The sequence below is a fragment of the Chlorocebus sabaeus genome, chromosome 23 (assembly GCF_047675955.1).
Source record: "Chlorocebus sabaeus isolate Y175 chromosome 23, mChlSab1.0.hap1, whole genome shotgun sequence".
NCBI lineage: Eukaryota > Metazoa > Chordata > Mammalia > Primates > Cercopithecidae > Chlorocebus > Chlorocebus sabaeus.
In genome coordinates, this window is record NC_132926.1 from 6,239,886 (window position 1) to 6,263,945 (window position 24,060).

Consider the following 24,060-nt stretch of genomic DNA (forward strand, 5'->3'; position numbering starts at 1 on the left):
CACAGACCAGTGCATGTAAACACAAGATGGCCTCTTGCTCCTAAAAACACACAGGTCTGATCCCTGAAAATAATTACTTTCCTAAAGCTTTCACAGAAAATTTACTCCTAAACAACGAACCTTTTGCTCAGTACAGGAGCTGCACATAAAGGAAAACACATTGTGTAGTTGTACAAACGTGTTAGCAGGTAAACTTGGTTCACTAGCATAAAATTAGCCATTTCAAATGTCAAGAATGATGGACAGTGTCTTTTAGAATGTTTTAATAAAAGTTATTCTAAACAGAAAAAAAATAAAGTAAATTTTCGCGCGCGCGGGAAAGATGGGTGAAGAAGAAGCAGGAAGAGCGCCATCTTGTGTGAGGTATTTAATACAGGGGAAAAGGACAAATCTAGGAAGGAGGTGAGAGGTGGAAATGAATAGCGCTCAGGCATTTAATCGTCAATAATTACTTGCCATGGCCGGGGCGCGCAGCTCCGGACATTTCGGTTTTTTTTTTTCTTTTTTTTTTTTTTTGAGATGGTCTCGCTCTGTCACCCAGGCTGGAGTGCTGTGGTTCAATCACGACTCACTGCAGCCTCGACCTTCCAAGCCCAGGTGGATCCTTTGTCTCAGCCTCCAAGTCACTAAAACTACAGATGCACCCATCATACCCAGCTGATTTCTTGTATTTTTTGTAGAAATGGGGTTTTGCCAGGTTGCCCAGGCTGGTCTCGAACTCCTGGGCTCAAGCAATACACCCGCCATGGCCTCCAAAAATACTGGGATTACAGGCGTGAGCCACAGGTCCTGGCCTGTGCTGCCTTCCTGATCCCTTCTGAGGACACTTACTCCCAGGACCCATCCACACTGCTGTGTGGATCCCCCCTCCTATAAGATTTCTTACATCATAAAATCAGCCCTTCTTTCAAAATATGTAGTTCAGCCAAAATATTCTATAACATTTATCTGTCAAACATCTGTTTTAAGGAAAATTAAAGATTTTAAAACACACTTATCCTACCATTTAAACATGACATGTCACATGTGCTATCTGTCCTTCCAGTCTCCCTTTTCAACACAACATGCGTCCAGGGAGTCTGCTACTGCTCAGGCTCCCTCTGGCTCTGACACTGGGAGAGCCCATCCTGGAAGCAGTAGGTGGGGGCGCTGACCCTCTCCATCCCAGCTGTGCAGGAATTCTAGCAGGTGAGAGGGGCACCAGGTTAACGCCCAAGTTGTTCCTTGAGCTCCTGTTTGATGCTGTGCCTTAGATGTGTGTGCTAGTGAACTGATGTATTTTTAAGGCTTGTGGTTACTATGTTCTTAAATACAACAGAATGTGTCCCTGATTATTCTCTGCTCTTGACCGGGGGCTGAGGAATGAACCCATCATGCCGCCAAAACCCTCTGAGTTCTTCAAGTGTGCCTCACATTAATGACCACACCAGATTCCACTGTAAAATGTAGCTATTCGTACCCGGTGTTAGGTGACCACTAAGACCGTCCTGTAATGACAGTGCTTAAAATCTCTGCAGGCTAGCACACCTCCACATGCGCACATAGGAGCTGGAACTCCTTGGCATGGTGATGAGTTATGCCAGGACTGTCTGATAAACGCACAATAGTAGCCCATCGCATCCGTGTTTCACCCATGCTTGAGTTCACATTTGTCTCTTCCATTTTGGAGACCAAGAACTTGGGAAATTCATGTCCACACCATCTCTATCTGAGGAGTGAGGACAGGAAACTTACCTTCAGGTACAGCTGCCATGGAGAATGAAAGGGTTGATTGATGTGACGTGTACAATGGTGATGAATGTTGTGTTTAGAACAGTGATCTTTGTGTTGTGCTTTGCACATAGGAACATGCTTTCTGGGGAAATGCACACACACTCCCAAAGACATTTGTGATCCCTTTACACAGACTCTGTCCTCCACACCTCCCAACCCTGATGCACACCACCCTCTTCCATCTAAATGACACCACTGCTTCAGGGACTAGACTGTGATGCTCACGGTTCTTTACTAGACTCTTAATGTTTTCTAACCAAACTGTCCAAACCTCATTTCTGGCAGGCAGCTCAATCCAAAGTGGCTCTCCAGCAAAAGCAGGCTAGTAAGTTCCACCTTTCTCAACAATGAAAACTTTTTCTTAGGAAAGGGGTGCGTCCAGAATACTTACGTCTTTTCCCGTGAGCTCCTAGTCCTCCTGTTCACTGCATATAGAGAAAGGAAAACACTGTGAGCATCGGCCATGCTGTGTCCTGTGTGCACAGGTCTTTGTTTACATGATGACATTAGAAACCCAGACAGGAAATAGTGCCTGAGGCAATGGCCCCAAAATAAAGCCTAGAAGACATTATGGAAAGGCACAAGAGTTTTGTGTAAGATTTTCAAAATGATTTTGGTTGCAAAGTCACCGTCATTTTCAAGAATGAATTTCTCAGGAGGAAAATGCCCTCTGCCATGCAGTTTGTCACTAAAGCTGTCACCTATGGGTGCCATCTTGAATCAGCTCTTAGTTGGTAATGGACTCTTACTTACATTTGCCCACCAAGAAATTCTGCAATTCATCTATAATTTCCATGGTGAGATTTGCATATCATAATTCAAATGAAATGGAAAGAAACCAAGAGAAATAAAATTCCCATCTCAGACAAAGAAAGAAGACTTTACCTTGCGACGAGCTACAACCACTTCTGGGATGATCTGATTGGTCACCGTCGCTAGGAAACATAGAGTCACTGTCAGCCGTGGGAGCTGCTGAAGGACCTCTGGCAGCCTTGGGTGCTGAGCACACAGGGCTGGTGTGTGTGGAGGAGGTGGGCGAGAGCACGGGCTGAGCTGCTGCTGGGCCACCCTCCTTGGTGGTGAAGGAGGCAAAGGACACCATCAGGAGAGCCCTGGGAGACACAGTCTCGGGTCTGTGGCTAAGCCACCCTCATCACTGTGAAGTAGGCAGTGTTCACACAGGCAGCACACAAATGCAGGAGACATCACTCCAGGACAGGGTCTCCTCACTGAAAGAGGCCTGGTAAATATCCTCTTTTTTGTAAAAATGTTACTATGTCACTTAACTTTCCTAAATAAACCTATGCTCCTACTGCAGTTAACATCCATTTCATTGGACTTTAAAACATTATGGTGAGCTATGCATAATATTTATTATTTTAATCCTTAATTGCATACTTCAGGAGCAGACAGGACCACAACAGCAAACACAGAGGGGGGCCCACACACTTCTCCCGACCCTGAATCAGAATCCACACAGGAACCTGGATTTGTGTGGGACTCAGTAGACTGCAGAGGGTGAGCAGGAAGCCTTTTCACACTCGTGGTCTATCTCAGGACAGGGCTGTGTGCATCAGAACATCACTGGGGCCCCCAAGATGGGCTGCCCAGGGCTGAGCTCTGGGATGAGAACCAACAGAAAAGACACAGCGCCTGCCTTCACAGTGACCAGCCATGGCCAGAATCCTTCCACCCATGGGTGAAGAACACAGACTTTGGGACTGATGATTCCAAGCCTATCTCAGAAAAACAAGCAAAGTGATGTCTTATGGGTCACAAGGGAGATTTGCAAGGAACACCTGGCCTCTGGGGCAGCCCCTCCCTTTGCTTAGCTCATCCCGCACTGGAACTGGCTCCTCTCCCACCTCTGCCTCAACTAGTGTGAAGCAGCTGCCCTGGCCAGGAGCTGTGAGGCTCCCTCCAGTTAAATGCGATTCTGGGATAAATCAACCTTGACCAACAGCATCTACACAAGGACCAGCTGTCAGGTGACTTCCAGAAGCTGGTGAAAAGTACATGCTGTTCTCTGCCCCAGCCACAGGGAGAGCAGAGGCCTGAGGACGGCTCTGTGCCTGGCCTGACTCTGATGGCCAGCCCTGCTCATCATATCCCCCGCGTCTAAGTCAGGTATTTTGGGAATTCACTCCTCTTCTTTGCCTCTCACTAATTTCTGATTGTGTTATTGCCATCAACACAGAAAGATGGAGAAGAGAAATGAAAACACAGCTCCTCTCTCCAGGCTCTTGGAAAGATGGCCAGGTGGTGCTCATGCCGGCGCTGAAGTCCAAGCCCTGCTCCTTCCCTGGCAGGATGCCCGAACATCCTGGCCGCGCCCAGGGCATGACATTGTCCTGACTCTCCTGACCTTTCAACCTTGGCTTTCCCCATGGCTTGGATGTCCTCATGTCTTCTTCCTGCTCCTCTAACTCATGTTTCCTTTCAGGCCCAGGCCCAAGCTGTGCTCTGCTCTCTCATGGAGCCCACTGGGCAGCTGGCCGTGAATGTTTAGAACCTCAGCGTTGGCAACACTGATTTGTACCTCTAATCACACACAGGAGAAGGCCACCTCAGTGCCACAGAAAATCTGTACTCTAGAGAGGAAAGGTGACTAGGGGAATTTGGTTATGAGGACACACTTTCTGGGGCAAACAAGGGACATTTCAAAATCACACAGCCTCATTCTATTGAAAAGTAGGAAAAACACTGTCACCTACGCAGCAATCCAAATGACATATAAGAAGTTTCTACCAAACGCACACTCCAAAGAAACTCAAACCAGAGTTGGCTCATCTTAGATTCATATGGACTGAAACCAACCACCTTGACTTGTTTTTTGCACAGGCCTTCAGAGGCCAAGAAGAACCCTTGTCAACAGTGGGGGCAACGGGAGCATCACGGAGCCTCTGCTGTCCCACAGCTGTTTGTCTTTCCCCACCCAAGTCACGAGCCACCCTCCATCCTGCTAGGAGGAAGGCAGGTGCTCACCCTGCCACTCGGACCCTCGGGCAAAGCCCTTGGTTCTCTTGTCCTGTTGCTGTGTTTCCTGAGCCGAACACACACACAAACCATGACTAGGCTGAGTGCTGCAGGCTGAGCCTCTACATGACCCCGGCATTACCTGTTCTTGGCCACGTTATCTGATGGTCAATAGGACGTTGCAATGAGGACAGTCAAGTGATTTTACCCCAACCCTGCCTGCAGGCTCCTCTTTTCTCAGTCTCCTACCAAAACTGGTCATAGCATGCGGCTGCCCAGGGTCTCCCTGCAAAGAAAGAAGCCCTGCCCACTCCCCATGCTGAAGACGGGTCGTGGAGGATGAGTTCTGACGACTTCAGTAGAAAAGGCTTGCCGGGCGCGGTGGCTCACGCCTGTAATCCCAGCACTTTGGGAGGCCGAGGCGGGCGGATCACAAAGTCAGGAGATCGAGACCATGGTGAAACCCCGTCTCTACAAAAAATAGAAAAATTAGCCGGGCGTGGTGACAGGCGCCTGTAGTCCCAGCTACTCAGGAGGCTGAGGCAGGAGAATGGCGTGAACTCGGGAGGCGGAGCTTGCAGTGAGCCGAGATTGCGCCACTGCACTCCAGCCTGGGCGACAGAGCGAGACTCCGTCTCAAAAAAAAAAAAAAAAAAAAAAAAAAAAAAGAAAAGGCTTGTGAAGGAGGGAAAGGGCAACAGTGAGGTGACACGACCACTCCAATGCCAGGAGGAAACGGAAAGGCCTGTTACCAGGTGAGGTTTATTGAAAAATGAGGTTTGGAAGGGGATTCCCATTGAAAAATAAAAATGAATTAGTAAGGATCCTAAGACAGTTTTGTTCTATTAGTACCCAGTGAACATTTGCTGGGTGTTGACGGGATTTCCTTTGGATTAATTCAAGTGTTATTTGCATGCAATAAACTACACACATCGTAACCTTACATTTTCACTAATAATTGCCTATGCCTCTCATCAGGCTACAAGAGTGATGGCATTTGTATACTAAGAATGTGGACACTAATAAGGGGGAGACATGTGTTAGGGACACACACACCCCCCCCAGGCACAGTCAGCATCACACTACACGCATTCACACAGACACACACCAGTCCCGTGCACACAAACCCACCCCACATACAGAGAATGCAGGTCCTCTCAGGGACTGCAGAATGTGCCCACAGGTCCTTCACCGGAGCAACCACTTCCCCCGCCACAGCCTGGGTCCTCAGTCACAACAGGAAGCTCAACTCCGGCTGCCTGTGTACAGGAAAGCCAGCGACACAGCGGCACATTCCTCATCACCTAGATTCCTCATTCACACGGGAGGGATTCCCCCATACATACCACTCTCCTGCTCTCTCCAGGCCTCCTGTAATCACAGAAAACATATTGCTGTGAGCGCCAGGCCATGCTGTGTGCTGTGTGCACAGGCCTTTTCCTCACCTGGTGACATTAGAAAACCAGATGGGAAACAGTGCTCAAGCCCAAGGAACACCAAAGAACAGGACAAACCGACTCATGCTAAAGACACAAGTTTTCCTTGGAGGATGTTTCCTCTAAGTCCATGTTGCTTGGTAATTAAGTAATTTTGTTCTAAGAAGACAATCAAACGGCTAAGGAAACAGCTCACGGCCACACAGTGCGTGGCTGGTGCTGTCATATTTTCCTGCTGTTTAAAATCAAGCCTCAGTGGGGAACAGACTCTCCCCCTAAATTCTCCCCACCAAGGACACTGTGTAAGTCACCTGTGATAAATACGGCCAGATTCTCATCTCTTAGGCTCATTCAGAAAGATAAAGCTAGGAAAGCAACTGTATTCCTCAGATAAATGCAGGGGTCTGACCTTCACTTTCCAAGGAGGCTTTTCCTGGAGATCCTCAGTGGAATCCAGGAAGACAAAGAGTGACGGTCAGCAGGTGCAAGGGAGGAGCAGGGAAGAACAGCTTTCCAGCCCCAGGCCGCCTCATCAAGTGAAATAGCCCATCTTGAACAGGGCACAGCACCCAGGGCAGGCTGTGCGTCCCTGCAGCCTCTCAGGGCTCCTGCCCCCTGACCTGACCTGAGCTCACTTGCCCTCCCCTTCCTGAGTCCTTCCAACGTCATTTCCTCCCTAGAACCCACCTGTGGTGCTTCTGTGTGTATCAGTCATTCTAGAATATTTTATACTTGGTAAAAAGCAACCTTTGTTCTGAGAGACTTCATTCTAGCCCCAATATTCTATACATTCACCAATCTTTTGTGTTAAAGACAATAAAACAGAGCTTTGAAAAATACTCAATTATCCTCTATTTAAAGATAACCCCACTTAGCAAGTGCTGTCCGTCCTTGCACTCAGCCTTCTCAATGCGATGTCTGTGTGTCGGGGTCCCCTGCTGCTCACACTCACACTGGCTCTGACACTGGGACAGCACGTCATGGGGGCAGCAGGTGGCAGCACTGACCATCTCCAACCCAGCTGTGCCAGAGGTTCCAGCAGGGGAGACGGTGGGCGGCCAACTCCCAAGTTGTTCCTTGGGATGATACTTGGCGCTGTGTATTGATTGTGTTTGCTACGTAACTAAAGCATTTCTTTCCTTCTTTCTTTCGATAACAGGTCTCTGTTACCAAAGCTGGAGTGTAGTGGCATGGTCGTTCACTGGAACCTGTGCCTCCTGGGATCTAGTGATCCTCCCCAGTCAGCCTCCCAGGTAGCTGGGACCACGGGTGGGCCACCACGCCGAGGTAGCTTTTTGTATTTTCAGTAGGTACGAGGTTCCACCACTCTGCCTACCCTCATCTCCATTCCTGAACTTGAGTGATCCACTTGCCTCGACCTCCCAAACTACTAGGATGACAGACGTGAGCCACTGTTCCTGGCCAGCTAGAGCATTTTTAAAGCTTGTGATAGTCATGTTATCAAATACAATAGAGCATGTTCCTGAGTATTCCCTGCTTTTCATCATGAGCTGAGAAATGACCCCACCACTACTGCCAAAAGCCTGTGAGCTCACGCTGTGTGTTTCACACTAATGACCACACCAAAGTGCAGTGTAAAATGTACCTACTGCTACCCTGGGTTAGGCAACCTTTGAGACTTGCCTACAATGACAGACAGTGTTGGGACCTCTCTAGGCTCTCATCCTTCCACATGCACACACGGATGCCGGAACTCCCTGGACTAATGGTGAGTTATACCAGGGCTGGCTGGTGAATGCACAATAGTCACCCACTGCACCAATCCTCCTCCCATTCCTGAGTTCACAGTCGCCTCTTCCATTTAGGAGATTGAGAGCCTGGGAAATTCATCTCTGCACCGTCTCTATCTGAGGATGAGGACATAAAATTTACCTTCAGGTACAGCTGTGGGGGAGGATGAATGCGTTACTGTATGTGAAGTGCGCAGTGGTGATGCAACTTTATTTTTAGGGAAATTGCTCCTTTGATCGTGCTCCGCACAGGGAAACATGCTTTTTGAGTAAATGCCCACACACTCCCAAAGACATTCCCAATCGCTCCACACGACTCTCTCCTCCATACCTCCCCACCCTGATGCACAACACACTATTCCATCTACATGACAATCCTGCCTCCCCAGACTCGAATGGATGGTCACAGTTCTTTACTAGACTCAGTGGTTTTTATTCCAAACTGTCCAAATCTCATTTCTGTCAGGAAGCTCAAACCAAAGTGGTTCTCCAGCAAAAGCAGACTAGGAAGTGCCACCTTTTGCAACCCTGAAGATCTTCCCTTAGAAAGGACTGATTCCAGAACACACACCTTTCTCGGCCTGTTCTCTGCCTGCATTGAGAGAAAGAAAAACATGAGCTTCAGACCATCCGAGTCTCGAGTGCGCAGGTCTTTTCTTCACTTGGTGACATTAGGAAACCAGATGGAAAACAGTGCTCAAATCAAAGGAACACAGAAGAAGAACAGGACAAACTGACTCATGCTAAAGTTTCTCCTGGAGGACGTGTCCTCTAACTCCACGCTGCTTGGCGATTCAGTGAAGGAGAATCGCCAAGGAGAGAATCAAGCTGCTGAGAAGAAAGCTCACTGCCGCGCAGGGCGTGGCTGACGCTGTCATTTTCTCCCGCCGTCTTAATTCAACCCTCAATGGGGAACAGACTCACTCAGAATTCCCCCCACCAAGGACACTGTGTAAGTCACCTATGAGATATAGGGTCAGATTCTTATGTCTTATTTTAACTCAAGAAGATAAAGCTAAGAAAGTAACTTTTTCCCAGACAAAACCAGGTGGCCTGACCTGCACTTCTGTGGAATCTTCATCTCTGCTTTTCCTGCGGAGTTTCTTCAAGAGAGAATCTCTTGCCACTAGGAGGACACAGTGACCGTCAGCAGGTGCAGGGCAGAGCAGGGAAGACAGGCTTTCCAGCCCCGGCCGCCTCATCCATGCGAAACAGCCCATCTCGAACAGGGCACCGCACCCAGGGCAGGCTGTGTGTCCCTGCAGCCTCTCAGGGCTCCCACCTCCTCATCTGACCGGAGCTCACTTTCCCTCCCTTCCTGCGTCCTTCCATCGTCATTTTCTTCCCAGAATCCACCTGTGGTGCTGCTGTGGCTATCATCCCTCCTAGAGGTTTACATTTTTTTTTTTTTTTTTTTTTTTTTTGAGACAGAGTCTCGCTCTGTCGCCCAGGCTGGAGTGCAGTGGTGTGATCTCGGCTCACTGCAAGCTCCGCCGCCTCCTGGGTTCACGCCATTCTCCTGCCTCAGCCTCCCGAGAAGCTGGGACTACAGGTGCCCGCCACCACGCCCGGCTAGTTTTTATTTTTAATTTTTAGTAGAGACGGAGTTTCACCGTGTTTGCCAGGATGGTCTCCATCTCCTGACCTCATGATCGGCCCGCCTCGGCCTTCCAAAGTGCTGGGATTACAGGTGTGAGCCACCATGCCCAGCCCCTCCTAGAGGTTTCCTACTTGATAAGAAGCAGCCTTTCTTTAAAGAGAGGAATTAATTTGAACCAAAACCTTCTATTTTTTCACTATCCATTTGTTTTTAGGACAATGAAACAAAGCTTTGAAGATACTCAGTTTTCTTCCCATTTAAAGATAACTCCTATTTAGCACCTGCTATCTGTCCTATACTCTCTCTTTTCCATACGTGTGTGTGTCCGTGGAGTCTGTTGCTGCTCACACTTGCACTGGCTTTGACACTGGGACAGCCTGTCATGCGGGCAGCATGTGGGGGCGCTGACCCTCTCTAATCCAGCTGTTTGAGATTCCAGCAGGGAAGAGGGGGCGGCAGGCTGACACCCAAGTTGTTTTTGACAACATATTGGGCGCTACTTCTTGGGTGTGTGTGTCACTAAGCTGGAGCATTTCTAAGGCTTGTGATCATCGTGATTTTTGTTTGTTTTTGTGGCAGGATCTCACTCTGTTTCCCAGATGGGATGCAGTGGCGCAATCATCACTCACTAAAGATCAACCTGTCCAGCCAAAGCAATCCTCCAGCCTCAGCCTCCTGAGAAACTGGGACTATAGGAGCACGTCATCACGCCCGGCTAATTTTTGTATTTTTTGTAGAGATGTGGTTTTACTATGTTGCCCAGGCTGATCTTAAACTCCTGGGCTCAAGTGATCCTCCTGCCTCAACCTCTCAAAGTGCTGGGATTACAGGCATGAGCCTCCCCATTGGGTCCAATCATATCTTTAAATACAATGGGACATATCCCTGATTATTCTCTGCTTTTGAACAGCAGCTGAGAAATGACACCACCACTACAGCCAAAAGCCTGTGACTCCCCTATGTGTGTTTCACATGAAGGACCACCCCAGACTCCACTGTGTTGCTACCCTGCCTTTCGCCATCACTGAGAACATCTTACAATGCTGGGCAGCGTTGGGATCTCTAGGCTGTCGTGCCTCCACATGCACACACAGATGCTGGAACTCCCTGGTGTGGTGACAAGTTATACCAGGGCCACGTGAGGACTGCGGAGTAGCAGCCCATCACGTCCACCTTTCACCCCTTCCTGAGTTCACATTTGCCTTTTCCATTCAGGAAATTGAGAGCTTGGGAAATTCACCTCTCCACCGTCTCCAATCTGAGGACGGGGGATGTTCAACTAACCTTCCGGTACAGCTGTGGTGAAGGATGAAGTGTTGACTGATGTGGGGATGGAATGTTGTTTATAGAACATTGATCCTTGGGTCGTGCTTTGCACAGGGGAACATGCTTTCTAGAGAAATGCACACACACTCCCAAAGGCATTCACCATCACTCCACACGGACTCTCTCCTCCATACCTCTCCACCCCGATGCACCCTATTCCTATTTAAATGACATCACTGCTTCTGGGAACTACAGTGGATGGCCACAGTTGCTGACTCAACTCTTCATTTTTTTACACCAAACTGTCCAAACCTCATTTCCAGCAGGAAGCTCAAACCAGCAAAAGCAGGGAAGAAAGCGTGACCTTTCTCAACACTAAGATATTTTCTTAGCAAATGGGAGATCCCAGAGTACGTGCTGTATTCCTGAATTGCTGAGGATGTCTGCAGAGAGAAAGGAAAACACTGTGAGGGTCAGACCATGCTGTGTCCTGTGTTCGTGGGTCTTTTCTTCACTTGGTGACGTTAGAAAACTGGTTGGGAGATAGTGCTCGAGGCAATGGCCCCCAAATAAAGTCTAGAAGACACTTGTGGAAATACACAAGAGTACTGCATGAGATTTCCAAAACGATTTTTGGTTGCAAAGTCACCGCTATTTTCAAGAATGCATTTCTCCTGAGGAAAATGCTCTCTGCCATGCAGGGTATCACTAACGCTGTCATCTATGAGTGCCATCTGGAACAAGTTCCAAGTTGGCAATGAATGGGCTCTCACATACTTCTGCCCACCAAGAAATTCGGTGGCTCATCTGTAAAGTACGTAGTAAGATTTAAATATCTTAATTCAAAGAAAATAGAAACCAAAAGAAATAAAATTGCCATCTCAGACAAAGAAAGAAGACTTTACCGAGTGTGCTGCCCGGATCAGGTCCCAGGAAGTCACCGAGGGCCACTTCCACTCCTGGAGGTAGGAGAAGCCTAGGAAACATACAGTCTCTGTCAGCCGTGGGAGCTGCTGAAGGACCTCTGGCAGCCTTGGGTGCTGAGCACACAGGTCTGGCGTGTGTGGAGGAGGTGGGCGAGAGCACGGGCTGAGCTGCTGCTGGGCCACCCTCCTTGGTGGTGAAGGAGGCAAAGGACACCATCAGGAGAGCCCTGGGAGACACAGTCTCGGGTCTGTGGCTAAGCCACCCTCATCACTGTGAAGTAGGCAGTGTTCACACAGGCAGCACACAAATGCAGGAGACATCACTCCAGGACAGGGTCTCGTCACAGAAAGAGGCCTGGTAAATATCCTTTATTTTTTAAAAAGTTACTGTGTTTAACATTCCTGACTCTACATATGCTCCTTCTGCACTTATCACGTCTATTATTGAATTTTTTTTTTTTTCTTGAGACTGAGTCTTACTCTGTTACCCAAGCTGGAGTGCAGTGGCACGATCTCGGCTCACTGCAACCTCTGCCTCCTGAGTTCAAGCGATTCTCCTGCCTCAGCCTCCCAATACTTTTGGATTTTAAAGCATTATCATGGTGAAAAATACACAACATGTATTATTTTAATTATTAAGTGCACACTTCGGAGCATTAGTTCTATTCACAATGCTGCACAGAATAACTAAAAACAAGGCCAGGCGCAGAGGCTTACACCTGTAATCCCAGCACTTTGGGAGGCCAAGGTGGGTGGATCACCTGAGGTCAGGAGTTTGAGACAAGCCTGACCAAAATGGTGAAACCCCATCCCTACTAAAAATACAAAAATTAGCTGGGCGTAGTGGTGGGCGCCTGTAATCGCATCTTCTAGGGAGGCTGAGACAGGAGAATCACTTCAACTGGAAGTTGCTGTGAGCCAAGATCGTGCCATTGCACTCCAGCCTGGGCAACAGAGCAAGACTTTGTCTTAAAAAAATAAACAATCAAATAAAACTAAAAACCATCTTAATTCAGTTTTCTTACCTTCCACCTTAGGAAGCTAGAAAAAAAACTATAGTGTAGTGTAAACCAGACAGGAAAATAGAACAAAAAATTATTTGCAGAAATCATTGTAATAGAAATGATAAAATAAACAAAACCAAGGGTTGCTTCATAGGAAAGATAAATAGAATTGATAAACCTCCAGCCAGACTAACCACCAAGAAAAGCTAGGAGACACAATTTACAAATAATATAAATGAAAGGAAGAATCATTCCTGCTGATCCCATTAATATCAAGCAGACAATAAAAAAACACTTAGAATAAATCTATGCTCACAGATTTGACAGCTTAGGTAAAAATAACAAATTCCTTCAAAGGCAGAAACTATATCATAAGTACCCAAAGGAGACTCAGATAATCTGAGTAGGCTTATATCTATTATAGAAATTGAATCAATAACAACTTTAGGCCGGGCGCGGTGGCTCAAGCCTGTAATCCCAGCACTTTGGGAGGCCGAGACGGGCGGATCACGAGGTCAGGAGATCGAGACCATCCTGGCGAACACGGTGAAACCCCGTCTCTACTAAAAAATACAAAAAAACTAGCTGGGCGCAGTGGCGGGCGCCTGTAGTCCCAGCTACTCAGGAGGCTGAGGCAGGAGAATGGCGTAAACCCGGGAGGCGGAGCTTGCAGTGAGCCGAGATCTGGCCACTGCACTCCAGCATGGGCGACAGAGCGAGACTCCACCTCAAAAAAAAAAAAAAAAAAAAAAAAAAAAAAAGAACTTTAAAAAAAAAATGACCAGGTGATTTTACTGAATTCTAACTAATTCTTACAAGGGAAAAGAGAGTCTTATTATATAAACAACTGATTAAAATTCTAAACATTTACCCAGTTACATTTTAAAATTATGCCCATTGCAAAATCTGCACGAGAATGAGGGCAGCTATATTCGTAATCGCCTGAACTGGAAGCAGCTGAGATACTCTTCAGGCGGTGAGTGCACCAACCCACTTTGTTACATGAACCCAGTGGAATATGATTCATTGATAAAAGTCAGTAAGCCGTTAAGCTACAAAAAGATATGAAAATTCTTGCATGTGTATTGCTAAGTGGTATCAGTTAGTCGTAAGTGGCTGCATACTTTATGATTCCAATTCCAAGAATTTTGGGAAAGAAAATCTATAGAGGCAGTAAAATAAATGATCTATGGTAGTCAGGGGTCCTAAGAAAAGAAGAAAGGGACTAAGAGGTGTAGCACTGGTCTTGTTTTGGGTGTGAAACTCTTCTGAGTGATGAATGACATTATGAGTTTGTCAAAATCCACAGGCTGAACACCACCTGGTGAGCCTTACTGCGAACTCTAGACGTTCATTAAGAAGAAGATATCACTGTTGCTTCAGCCCCTATAACAAATGCACCACATTCATGTAAGATGTGATCACAAAAAAGATACTGAGGGGTGAGAGTATACGCGAACTTTCTGTAGTATTTCCATTTTCATGTTAATTTACAAGTTTCACAGGATGTCCATTTTGTTTGAAAATGCAGCAACATTTTATCAGGAAGAGTTCCATTTTAGCCAATGTCTAACAATCAGCTAAATATCTAAACCTTGCATTGAGAGGTTCTTTACTATTAAAAGTGAACCAAACTTGAAGTGGAAATACATCTTCCACATTTGCAGGACTAGTGATTGACTAGTACTACGCTAGTCAATTTGCACACATGAAATAAAGAAGATACAGTGTAGCAATGTCAGAATGGTCTGAAGTGTGGGACACTGAAGAATCTGGAATCCTTATGCCTGCAAGGGTAACTGAATTTCCACGGTACCTGTATGTAGCTGCCCTTCAGGGGGCAAATCAGGATCACGGCGCATATGCGCTCTAAATCTGTGCGTGGATTCCGGTTCATCGGGGCAACAACCTGGGAAATGTATGAAAATAAAGACAGCTGTTGATATCTTGCTGCAGAAGACCATAGAGAAATGAGGAATCGTTTATTCACAGTTCAACCCATTTTGTGTGTTCCCCGAGAACACTGTGCGCCAGCGAGTTGCGCTTTTCTTTTCTAAATAGGAAATGGGTTAAATCAGGGGTCACCAACCCCTGGGCCATCGATAGTGTGTGGCCTGTTAGGAACCGGGCTGCACAGTAGGGGGTGAGCAGCCAGCTGGGAGCAAAGCTGCATCTGTATTTACAGCCGCTCCCCATCACTGGCATAGCGCCTGAGCGCCACCTCCTGGCAGATTAGCCACCGCGTTGGATTCTCATAGAAGCGCAAACCCTACTGTGAGCTGTACAGGCCTCGGATCCAGGCTGCACGCGCTTTATGAGAATCTAATGCCTGATGATGGGTCACTGTCTCCCATCACCCCCACATGGGACTGTCTAGTTGCAGGAGAACAAGCTCAAGGCTCCCATTGATTCTACATTATGGTGAGTTGCAGAATTACTTCATTAATTATTACAATGTAACAATAATAAACTGCACAATAAATGTGCAAGAATCATCCTGAAAGCATCCTTCCACCCCACTCTCGTCCTCTGAAAAATCATCTTCCGTGAAACTTGTCCCTGGTGTCAAAAAGGCTGGGGACCACTGGGTTCAACGTTTGATCCATTGTCCACTGTCACCATCTGCAGAGATAAGCCTCGTGAATCTGAGTTGGGCATTAGGAAGAACTTGCACTGTGGATTGCACTTAAAATGGTGCAGACCGATTGCATAGGCAAATCCCTGTACTGAGATAAGGCAAGGTAGAAAGGCGGCAGATGGGAGTGACCAAGAGCACGGGGAACTGGTGCACGAAGGTCTGGGCTCAAGTCCTTATTTGGAAGCTACATGAACTGAGAAGATCTATAGACCCTTTTGTGCCTCAGTTCCCTCTTCTGAGTGTGGAAATGTTCATAATGGCCTACGTTATGTCCTAAGGCTAAAAGCTGGAGCATTTCTAAGGCTTGTGGTCCTCATGATTTTTGTTTTCGTTTGGTTTGCTTTTCTGTGACAGGGTCTCACTCTGTCACCCAGATGGGATGCAGTGGCATAATCGTGACTCACTGCAGCCTCAACCTGCAAGGCTAAAACAATCCTCCCGCCTCAGCCTCCTGAGAAACTGGGACTACAGGAGCACATCACCACCCCCGGCTAATTTTTGTATTTTGTGTAGAGATGTGGTTTTACTATGTTGACCAGGCTGGTCTTAAACTCCTGGGCTCAAGTGATCCTCCTGCCTCAACCTCTCAAAGTGCTGGGATTACAGGCATGAGCCTCCCCACTGGGTCCAATCATATCTTTAAATACAATGGGACATGTCCCTGATTATTCTCTGCTTTTGAACAGCAGGTGAGAAATGACACCACCACTGCAGCCAAAAGCCTGTGACTCCCCTATGTGTGTTTCACATGAAGGACCACGCCAGACTCCACTGTGTTGCTAGCCTGCCTTTCGCCATCACTGAGAACATCTTACTGTGCTGGGCAGTGTTGGGATCTCTCTAGGCTGTTGTGCCTCCACATGCACACACAGATGCTGGAACTCCCTGGTGTGGTGACGAGTTATACCAGGGCCACATGAGGACTGCGGTCAACCTTTCACCCCTTCCTGAGTTCACATTTGCCTTTTCCATTCAGGAAATTGAGAGCTTGGGAAATTCATCTCTCCACCATCTCCAATCTGAGGACAGGGGATGTTCAAATAACCTTCCGGTACAGCTGTGGTGAAGGATGAAATGTTGACTGATGTGGGGATGGAATTTTGTTTCTAGAACATTGATCCTTGGGTTGTGCTTTGCACAGGGGAACATGCTTTCTAGAGAAATGCACACACACTCCCAAAGGCATTCACCATTGTCCGGAGCTGCGTGGCCCGGCCATAGCGATTATAACTGACGACTGACACCTGAGCTCTATACATTTCCACTTTATGCCTCCTCCCTAGATTTACTTTCTTCCTTGTTCTGCTGTCTCATACGCCAGGACAAAATGGCGCTCTTCCGGGTTCTTCATCACCCATTTTCCCGCGCCCGGGAAAATTACCAACTGACGGCGCAGGCGCAACATGACGTCCGACCGAAGAAACCGCAATCTACCTGGCCACGCCCACCGCAGGGCCACCATCATCACCCTGGCCCAACCTCCGCCCCTGCCGGTCTATATAAGGCATTACACTGCCACCAATAAACGAGACTTGATCAGGATACTGTCTTGTCTCCATTTCTCGTGTCTCTTGTCCCCCTGAGTTCCCACTCCCTCTTCTAGGGCCTACATTGACGATCCCGCGGGACGGGACACACCATCACTCCACACGGACTCTCTCCTCCATACCTCTTCACCCTGATGCACCCTATTCCTATTTAAATGACATCACTGCTTCTGGGAACTACAGTGGATGGCCACAGTTGTTGACTCAACTCTTCATTCTTTTTTTTACACCAAACCGCCCAAACCTCATTTCCAGCAAGAAGCTCAATCCAGGGTGGGTCTCCAGCAAATGCGGGGAGAAAAGTGTCACCTTTCTCACACTAAGATTGTTCCTTAGCAAAGCGGTGACCCCAGAGTATGCACAGCTTGCCCGAATCGCTGAGTCCCTCTACAGAGAGAAAGGAAAACACTGTGAGCGTCAGACCAGGCTGTGTCCTGTGTGCACAGATCTTTTCTTCACTTGGTGACATTAGAAAACCGATTGGGAAGTAGTGCTCAAGGCAACTGCCCTCAAATAAAGCCTAGAAGACACTTGTATAAAGGCACAAGGGTTTTGTGTAAGATTTTTAAAATGATTTTGGTTGCCACGTCTCCACTATTTTCAAGAACACATTTCTCCTGAGATACACTGACATACACATTTATTACATTGACATACTTAACTGTTATAATTTCTGGGAAGCCGGATTTGATATACATTTATTTTGAAAAACAAAGTTTATGAAATTTTGTAATAAAATTAATAAATACATTGTTAAGTTTCTATACACATCAAATGTGAACTTCTGTTGTCACGGTTTTAAATGTCAAAGAAAAGCCTTTGAAAATTAATATAGTGATAATACACATGTCCTGTGGTTGCTATTAAAGACCAAGAACAATGCCAGATTGATCCCTTAAGTAATTAAATTGTGAACTGTGCAATACAGTTTAGTGTGTCTTCGTAAACTAAAGTCAGAGCTGCAGAAAATACCTAAGAATTAAAATTTAAACCATAAATACTGCTGGTATATCTCAGTACAGCTAACTAGGACATTTAGCAAAAGCATGCACACATAATAAAAACCCCACAATTTTGTTTCAACTGAAGAATAAAGTAAAATGGCAACATACACAGTATTACTTGGCTTAACATTTCCTTTAAAAATATTTCATTTAAGTCCTAATCTTTCTTAGGTCAACTGATTAATTAGAGTTCTTTTTAATAGACATTGCACACATAACACATATATAGCCACACAGACAACCAGAAAAAGATGTATTAGTTATAAGATTTACATTTGCTAATTTCGAATTGGATTATTGGCCTCTGGGTGAGGTCCTTTTAAGGACGGGTCTAGGAAAACACTTTTCAGGGTCTAATAAACAAGCATAACTGGAAGATAAAGACAGATTTCAAGAGGTCCTTATTCACCTTTAATTCCAGGGATTCCATAAAGAAAACAGAGTTTTTCCCAAAATGGGATTTGTGGCACCTTTTCATTTTTCCCAGGAAGTCCCAGGCCACCAGAAGCTATTCTAGGATTTTTTATGCATGCACCAAGAGTGGCAAGACAGAGTAGAAATACGCTGGGCGCGGTGGCTCAAGCCTGTAATCCCAGCACTTTGGGAGGCTGAGATGGGCGGATCACGAGGTCAGGAGATCGAGACCATCCTGGCTCACACAGTGAAACCCCGTCTCTACTAAAAAATACAAAAAACCGGGCGAGGTGGCGGGTGCCTGTAGTCCCAGCTGCTTGGGAGGCTGAGGCAGGAGAATGGCGTGAACCCGGGAGGCGGAGCTTGCAGTGAGTTGAGATCTGGCCACTGCACTCCAGCCTGGGTGACAGAGCGAGACTCCGTCTCAAAAAAAAAAAAAAAAAAAAAAAAGACAGAGTGGAAAAAAGTAACTTTGACTAAGCAAAAAACCTTTTTCAGGAAAGCAAGATTTATGAAGACAAAAACATAAAGGCGTTGCGAATATGCTTATAGCTTGGATATGCATTTTAAATAAGCTGAGAGCTCTTTTTTATTAAGGGTGAGGAGCTCCCGGGTTCTCTCGCTGCAGCCTGCCTGTGGGGTGTGCCTGGCCGGACGCATTAATGGCAGTGTGAGTGAGGCCTGGGGGCAGATCTTTCTAGGGGGCAGCAGAGCCCTTGTGGTGACCCAGGCTGTGTCCTGTGAACCCCTGTGCTGAGACAAATGAGGATGGCTGGGAACACCTGAACTGGCCCCAGTGAGGATGGCTATGGATACCTGAACTGTGCTGCATGGGGACGGCTATGTACATCAATGTTCGGCCAAGTGACAGCTTTAAGAAACCTGGCCAGCACCAGTGAAGACCGCTGTGAAAGCATGGGCTGCTCCCAGTTAAGACAGCTTTGCAGACCTGGTCTGGGTCCAGTGAGATCAAATGTGAACATCTGGCCTGAGCCAAGGAGGATAGCCGTGAATACCTGTGCCAGGACCAATGAGGATGGCTGTGAACACCTGCGGCTGAAGAGGACAGCACAGAATAACCTGGATGGGCCCAGAACGCATGGCTATGAACACCTGGGCTGACCCCAATGTGGACAGCTAGAAACAGCTGTGTGCGCTCAGGAGGACAGTTCTGTTCATTTTGGCTGAGTCGAATGAGGACGGCTGTGAACATCTGCACCAGGCCTAATGAAGACAACAGTGAACAGACGGGCTGTTCCCACTGAGGACATCTGTGAGACCCAGCTCTGGGACCATGGAAACTTCTAGCAACAACTGGGAGAAGGCCTGTGAGGAAAGCTATGAACACCAGGCTTAGGCCAAATGGGGACAGATGTGGACACCTGGGCTGGGCCCAGTGTGGATGGCTATCAATACCTGAGATGGCCTCTAAGAGGGTGGCCGGCACCAGTTGGCACACGTGTGAATGAACTGGGTGGCCTCAATGAGGATGGCTGTAGACATCTAGGCTGGCTGTCATGTGGATGACAGAGAACTCCTTGGCAGGCTTACATGGGGACCACTGTGAACACTGGTGAGGCCTGGATGAAGACAGCTGGGAAGCCCTGGGCTGGACAAAATGAAGACAGCTATGAACAGGTGGCCTGGGGCCAAAGAAAATGGCTCTTAACCCTGGGCTTGATGTCAATGAGGGGAGGCCTGAACTCATGGGAATGGCTTGATAATAATAGCTATAAAAAAAACTGTTGCTATAAAAACCTGAGTTCATACAAGCGAGGAAGGCTGTGAACCCCTGGGCTGACCTTGATGGGAATAGCTATGAACACCTGGCCTGGGCCCAGTGAGGACAGCCATGAAGAGCTAGGCAGGGCCCAGTGAGGTCAGCATGGAGCTCTTGTGTTGGCCCCATGAAAATGTCTGTGAACACTGGTCTTGGCCCAACGAGGACAAGTACAAACACCTTATCATTGAGGACAGCTGTGAACACCTTGCCTGGGCCCTCTAAGGACAGCTTGCAGCGTTTGGGCTCGGCCCAAAGTCAACAGCTATGAATCCCTGAGCTGGGCCCAGTGAGGGCGGCTATGAAAACCTGGGCGGGGTCTGTGAGGACAGCTGTGAACACCTGGCCTGGGTCCAAAGACTACAGCTGAGAACACGAGTTACGCCAGTAAGGACAGCTGTGGCACCAGGGATGATTGCCACGAAGACAGCTGTCAACACCGTGGCTGGTCGGCTTGAGCACAGCTACGAATGTCCAGGCTGGGCCCAGTGAAGACAGCCAAAAACACCTGCCCTGGTTTCAGTGAGAGCCACTGTGAGCGCCTGAGCCTGCCCCCATGAGGATGCCAGTGAACAGCTGGCTGGGCCCAAGACGAATAGCTCTCGACACCTAAACCCACCCCGAGAAAGATGCTGTGAACAACTGGGCTAATCCCACTGAGGATGACTATTAAAACCAGGCCTGGGCCCAAGTAAGTGTGACTTTGGCTGGACCCGGAAAGGATGGCTGTAACACCTTGGCTTTCTCTGATGGAGACGGCTGTGAACCCGTGGCCTGGGCCCAATGAGGAAAGCTGTGAACACATGTGCTAGCCCCAGTGAGGGAAGCTGGGAAAACCTGGGCTGGGCCCAGTAAAATCAGCAGTGAGCAACCAGGCTGGCCACAGAAGGTCAGCTTTGAACACGGAAACTGCTCATGATGAGGACGGCTGTGAATGCCTAGGCTGGCCCAGATGAGGAGCGCTACTAACACCTGGGCTCGCCTCTAATGAGAACAGCCATGAATACCTGGTCTTGCTCATGTAATGACTGCGATGAACAACTGGGCCAATAAGGACAGCTGTGAACCCCTGTGCTGAGACTAATGAGGATGGCTGGGAACACCTGAGCTGGCCCCAGTGAGGACGGCTACGGATACCTGAGCTGTGCTGCATGGGGACGGCTATGTACACCAAGGTTCGGCCAAGTGACAGCTTTGAGAAACCCGGCCAGCACCAGTGAAGACAGCTATGAAAGCATGGGCTGCTCCCGGTTAAGACAGCTTTGCAGACCTAGTCTGGGCCCAGTCAGATCGAGTGTGAACATGTGGCCTGAGGCCAAGGAGGATAGCTGTGAACACCTGTGCCAGACCAATGAGAATGGCTGTGAACACCTGGATTGGGCCCAGTGAAACCACTTGGAATAACGGGGATGGGCCCAAAGCACATGCCTATGAATACCTGGGCTGACCCCAGTGTGGAAAGCTATACATACCTGGTGTGGGCTCAGGAGGATAGCCTTGTTCATTTTGGCTGAGCCCAATGAGGCAGCTATGGGCATCTGCATTTGGCCTAATTAAGACAGCTGGGAACACCTGGGCTGTCCCCATTGAGGACACCTGTCAACACCTGGCCTGGGACCATGGGACTTGCTCAGAACACCTGGATTAAGTCCAGTGAGGAAAACTATGAACACCTGAGCTAGGCCCACTGAGGACAGGTATGGACACATGGGCTGGCTTTAGTGAGTATGGCTGTCAATACGACGGATGGCCTTTATGAGGGTGGCTGGCTCCAATAAGCACGGGTGTGAACAAATTGGCCTTGATGAGGATGGCTATGGACATCTATGCTGGCTGTCATGTGGATGACAGAGAACACCTTGGCTGGTTTAGATGAGGACCACTGAGAACAGGCCTGGAAGAAGACAGGGCACAACAAAGACAGCTATGAACAGGTCGTCTGGGGTCAATGAACATGTCTCTCAAACCCTGGGCTTGATGCCATTAAGGAGAAGGGTGAACAGCTGGGCTCGCTTTGCTATTGACTGCTAGGAAAAACTGAGCTCATGCAAATGAGGACCTCCAGTTGTGAGTCACTGTGCCCCACCCCACTTTGCATTAATAAAACACATGCCAGGCCTGGCATCGTAGCTCATGCCTGTAATCCTAGCACTTTGGGTGGGGAAAACGAGTGGATCGAGGTCAGGAGTTCAAGACCAGCATGGCCAAGATGCTGAAACCTCATCTCTACTTAAAATACAAATATTACCCGGGTATAGTGGCAAGTGCCTGTAATCCCAGCTACTCGGGAGGCTGAGGCAGGAGAATTGCTTGAACTCAGGCGGCAGAGGTTGCATTGAGCTGAGATTGCACCACTGCGCTCCAGCCTGGGAGAGAGAGCGAGGCTCTGTCTCAAAAAACAAAAGGAAAAACAAACAGAAAAACATGCCAATAGGATAAAAAAGGACAAGTACTTAGCTTTAAAATGAGTTGAAATCTCATTTCTTCCTATGTAAAAAATAAACAAACAAACAAAAAACTGTCCTAATCTCTTTGAGTCTCATGTTCTCTATTTAGAGAAACACTTGACCAGAATGCGTAACACAGGATGAAATACTAGAGGCTATTTTAATTGGTCCTATGATTCCTTAAAATTCTGTAATTCCATGTGCTTTTGATTCTGTCTATAGGAAAATTGGGAATACATAGCCAGCAGATTTTGAAAAAATAATATAGCAAAAGAAACCAAGAAAAGCAGAGGAAAAAGTTTTAAAACATCAAGACAGGATTATAGAAATGTCATGGAAAAAGAAAAAAGTCTAAAAATAAGTATGGAAGTAAGCAGAAATACTAGCCTAAAGGGAAAACCAAACTGGGAAGTCAAATAATTTCCAAGACTTGCCTAATCTTGCTTTCGTAAAACTTATAATCCTATGGCCAAACCTTTACTTTGCCCTAAAGCCTGTAATGGTAAAAATAAGATATTGGCAACCACTGAAATTGTCAAATTTATTAGGAGAAACTCTTGGACTAACCACATTTCTAACAATAACCTTCAATGAGAGTTAACATATAACTAGAATGGACTGTCTAAGTTAATCTGATTCTGACACATACCTTGATCCCAGAGCTGCACAGATCTCTATCAATCTATGCTGAGGAGCAAGAGAAGGGATCTGGAAGCCAGGCGGGCTGATGGTTTAACTGTGGGTCAGCTACTTTGTTAACTACGGGATGAGTCAATTAATCAACCTCTAAACCACAGTTACCTATGTAATAAACAGCAGGTTATAAGAACACAGATGTTGTGATGGCTTTATGGGGTGATACATGCATAGCACATAATAGGGGTTTAGCCCAGAATACAACACTCAACAGATATTAACCTCTTCAATCTATGTTTCCTTAGTTAACATAATTTTTAAAATCTGTAAAATCCCACCTGACTACAGATTCATCAGAACTCCCAGAATCTATTAAAGAAAAAGGTAAAATGCATTTTCAAACAATAATAATAGTATGAACATTAAAAGCATAAGAAGGCACAGTGATGCGCGCCTGTATTCCCAACTACCTGGGAGGCTGAGGCAGGAAGATCACTTGACGAACACAGAAGTTTGAGGCCAGCTTGGGAAACAGTAAGACTCCACCTTCACAAAAAAAAAAATTATGCATACTTGTGTGCAGACTTTAGACCATATTTTTTTCTTTCTTTTTCTTTTTCTTTTTCTTTTTTTTTTTTAAACAGGACTGATGCTTTGTTATAAAGCATTCCTTTGGGAGCATAACTGGGACCTTATTAGAATTAATATTAATTATACCTATTAGTAGATAATTAATGCAGCAAGAATCCTGACTTCCCTGACTCTGTATTTATTAAATGCAAAGAAGAATAACTTTATAAAATTTGGCATCTACAAGTAAACCGCAGTATACGAGTCATCCTAGCCAAACCCTATGAGATGG

At 47.1% G+C, this 24,060-nt stretch overlaps 1 protein-coding gene across 10 annotated transcripts in view; it reads right to left on the minus strand.

Annotated features, from left to right (window-relative positions):
* Positions 1 to 5,400: 5,400 nt before the first annotated feature.
* The window catches only part of LOC140709952 (uncharacterized), a 41,267-nt gene continuing 22,607 nt past the window's right edge, over positions 5,401 to 24,060 (minus strand). For 5 of the 10 annotated variants that reach the window (XR_012090774.1, XR_012090772.1, XR_012090776.1 and 2 more), the window contains 2 exons: positions 14,549 to 14,641; positions 5,401 to 11,778 (listed from right to left, as the gene is read on the minus strand). Coding sequence is in view for 3 of the 10 variants with exons in the window: in XM_073010516.1 (XP_072866617.1) it covers positions 9,014 to 9,062; positions 11,115 to 11,245; positions 11,708 to 11,778; positions 14,549 to 14,641 (344 nt within the window). In the remaining 7 variants the exon portion in view is untranslated. Of the gene's footprint in view, positions 11,779 to 14,548; positions 14,642 to 23,668; positions 23,833 to 24,060 lie in introns of those variants that run through there. The other 5 variants (XM_073010517.1, XM_073010515.1, XR_012090771.1 and 2 more) reach the window with 4 other exon arrangements.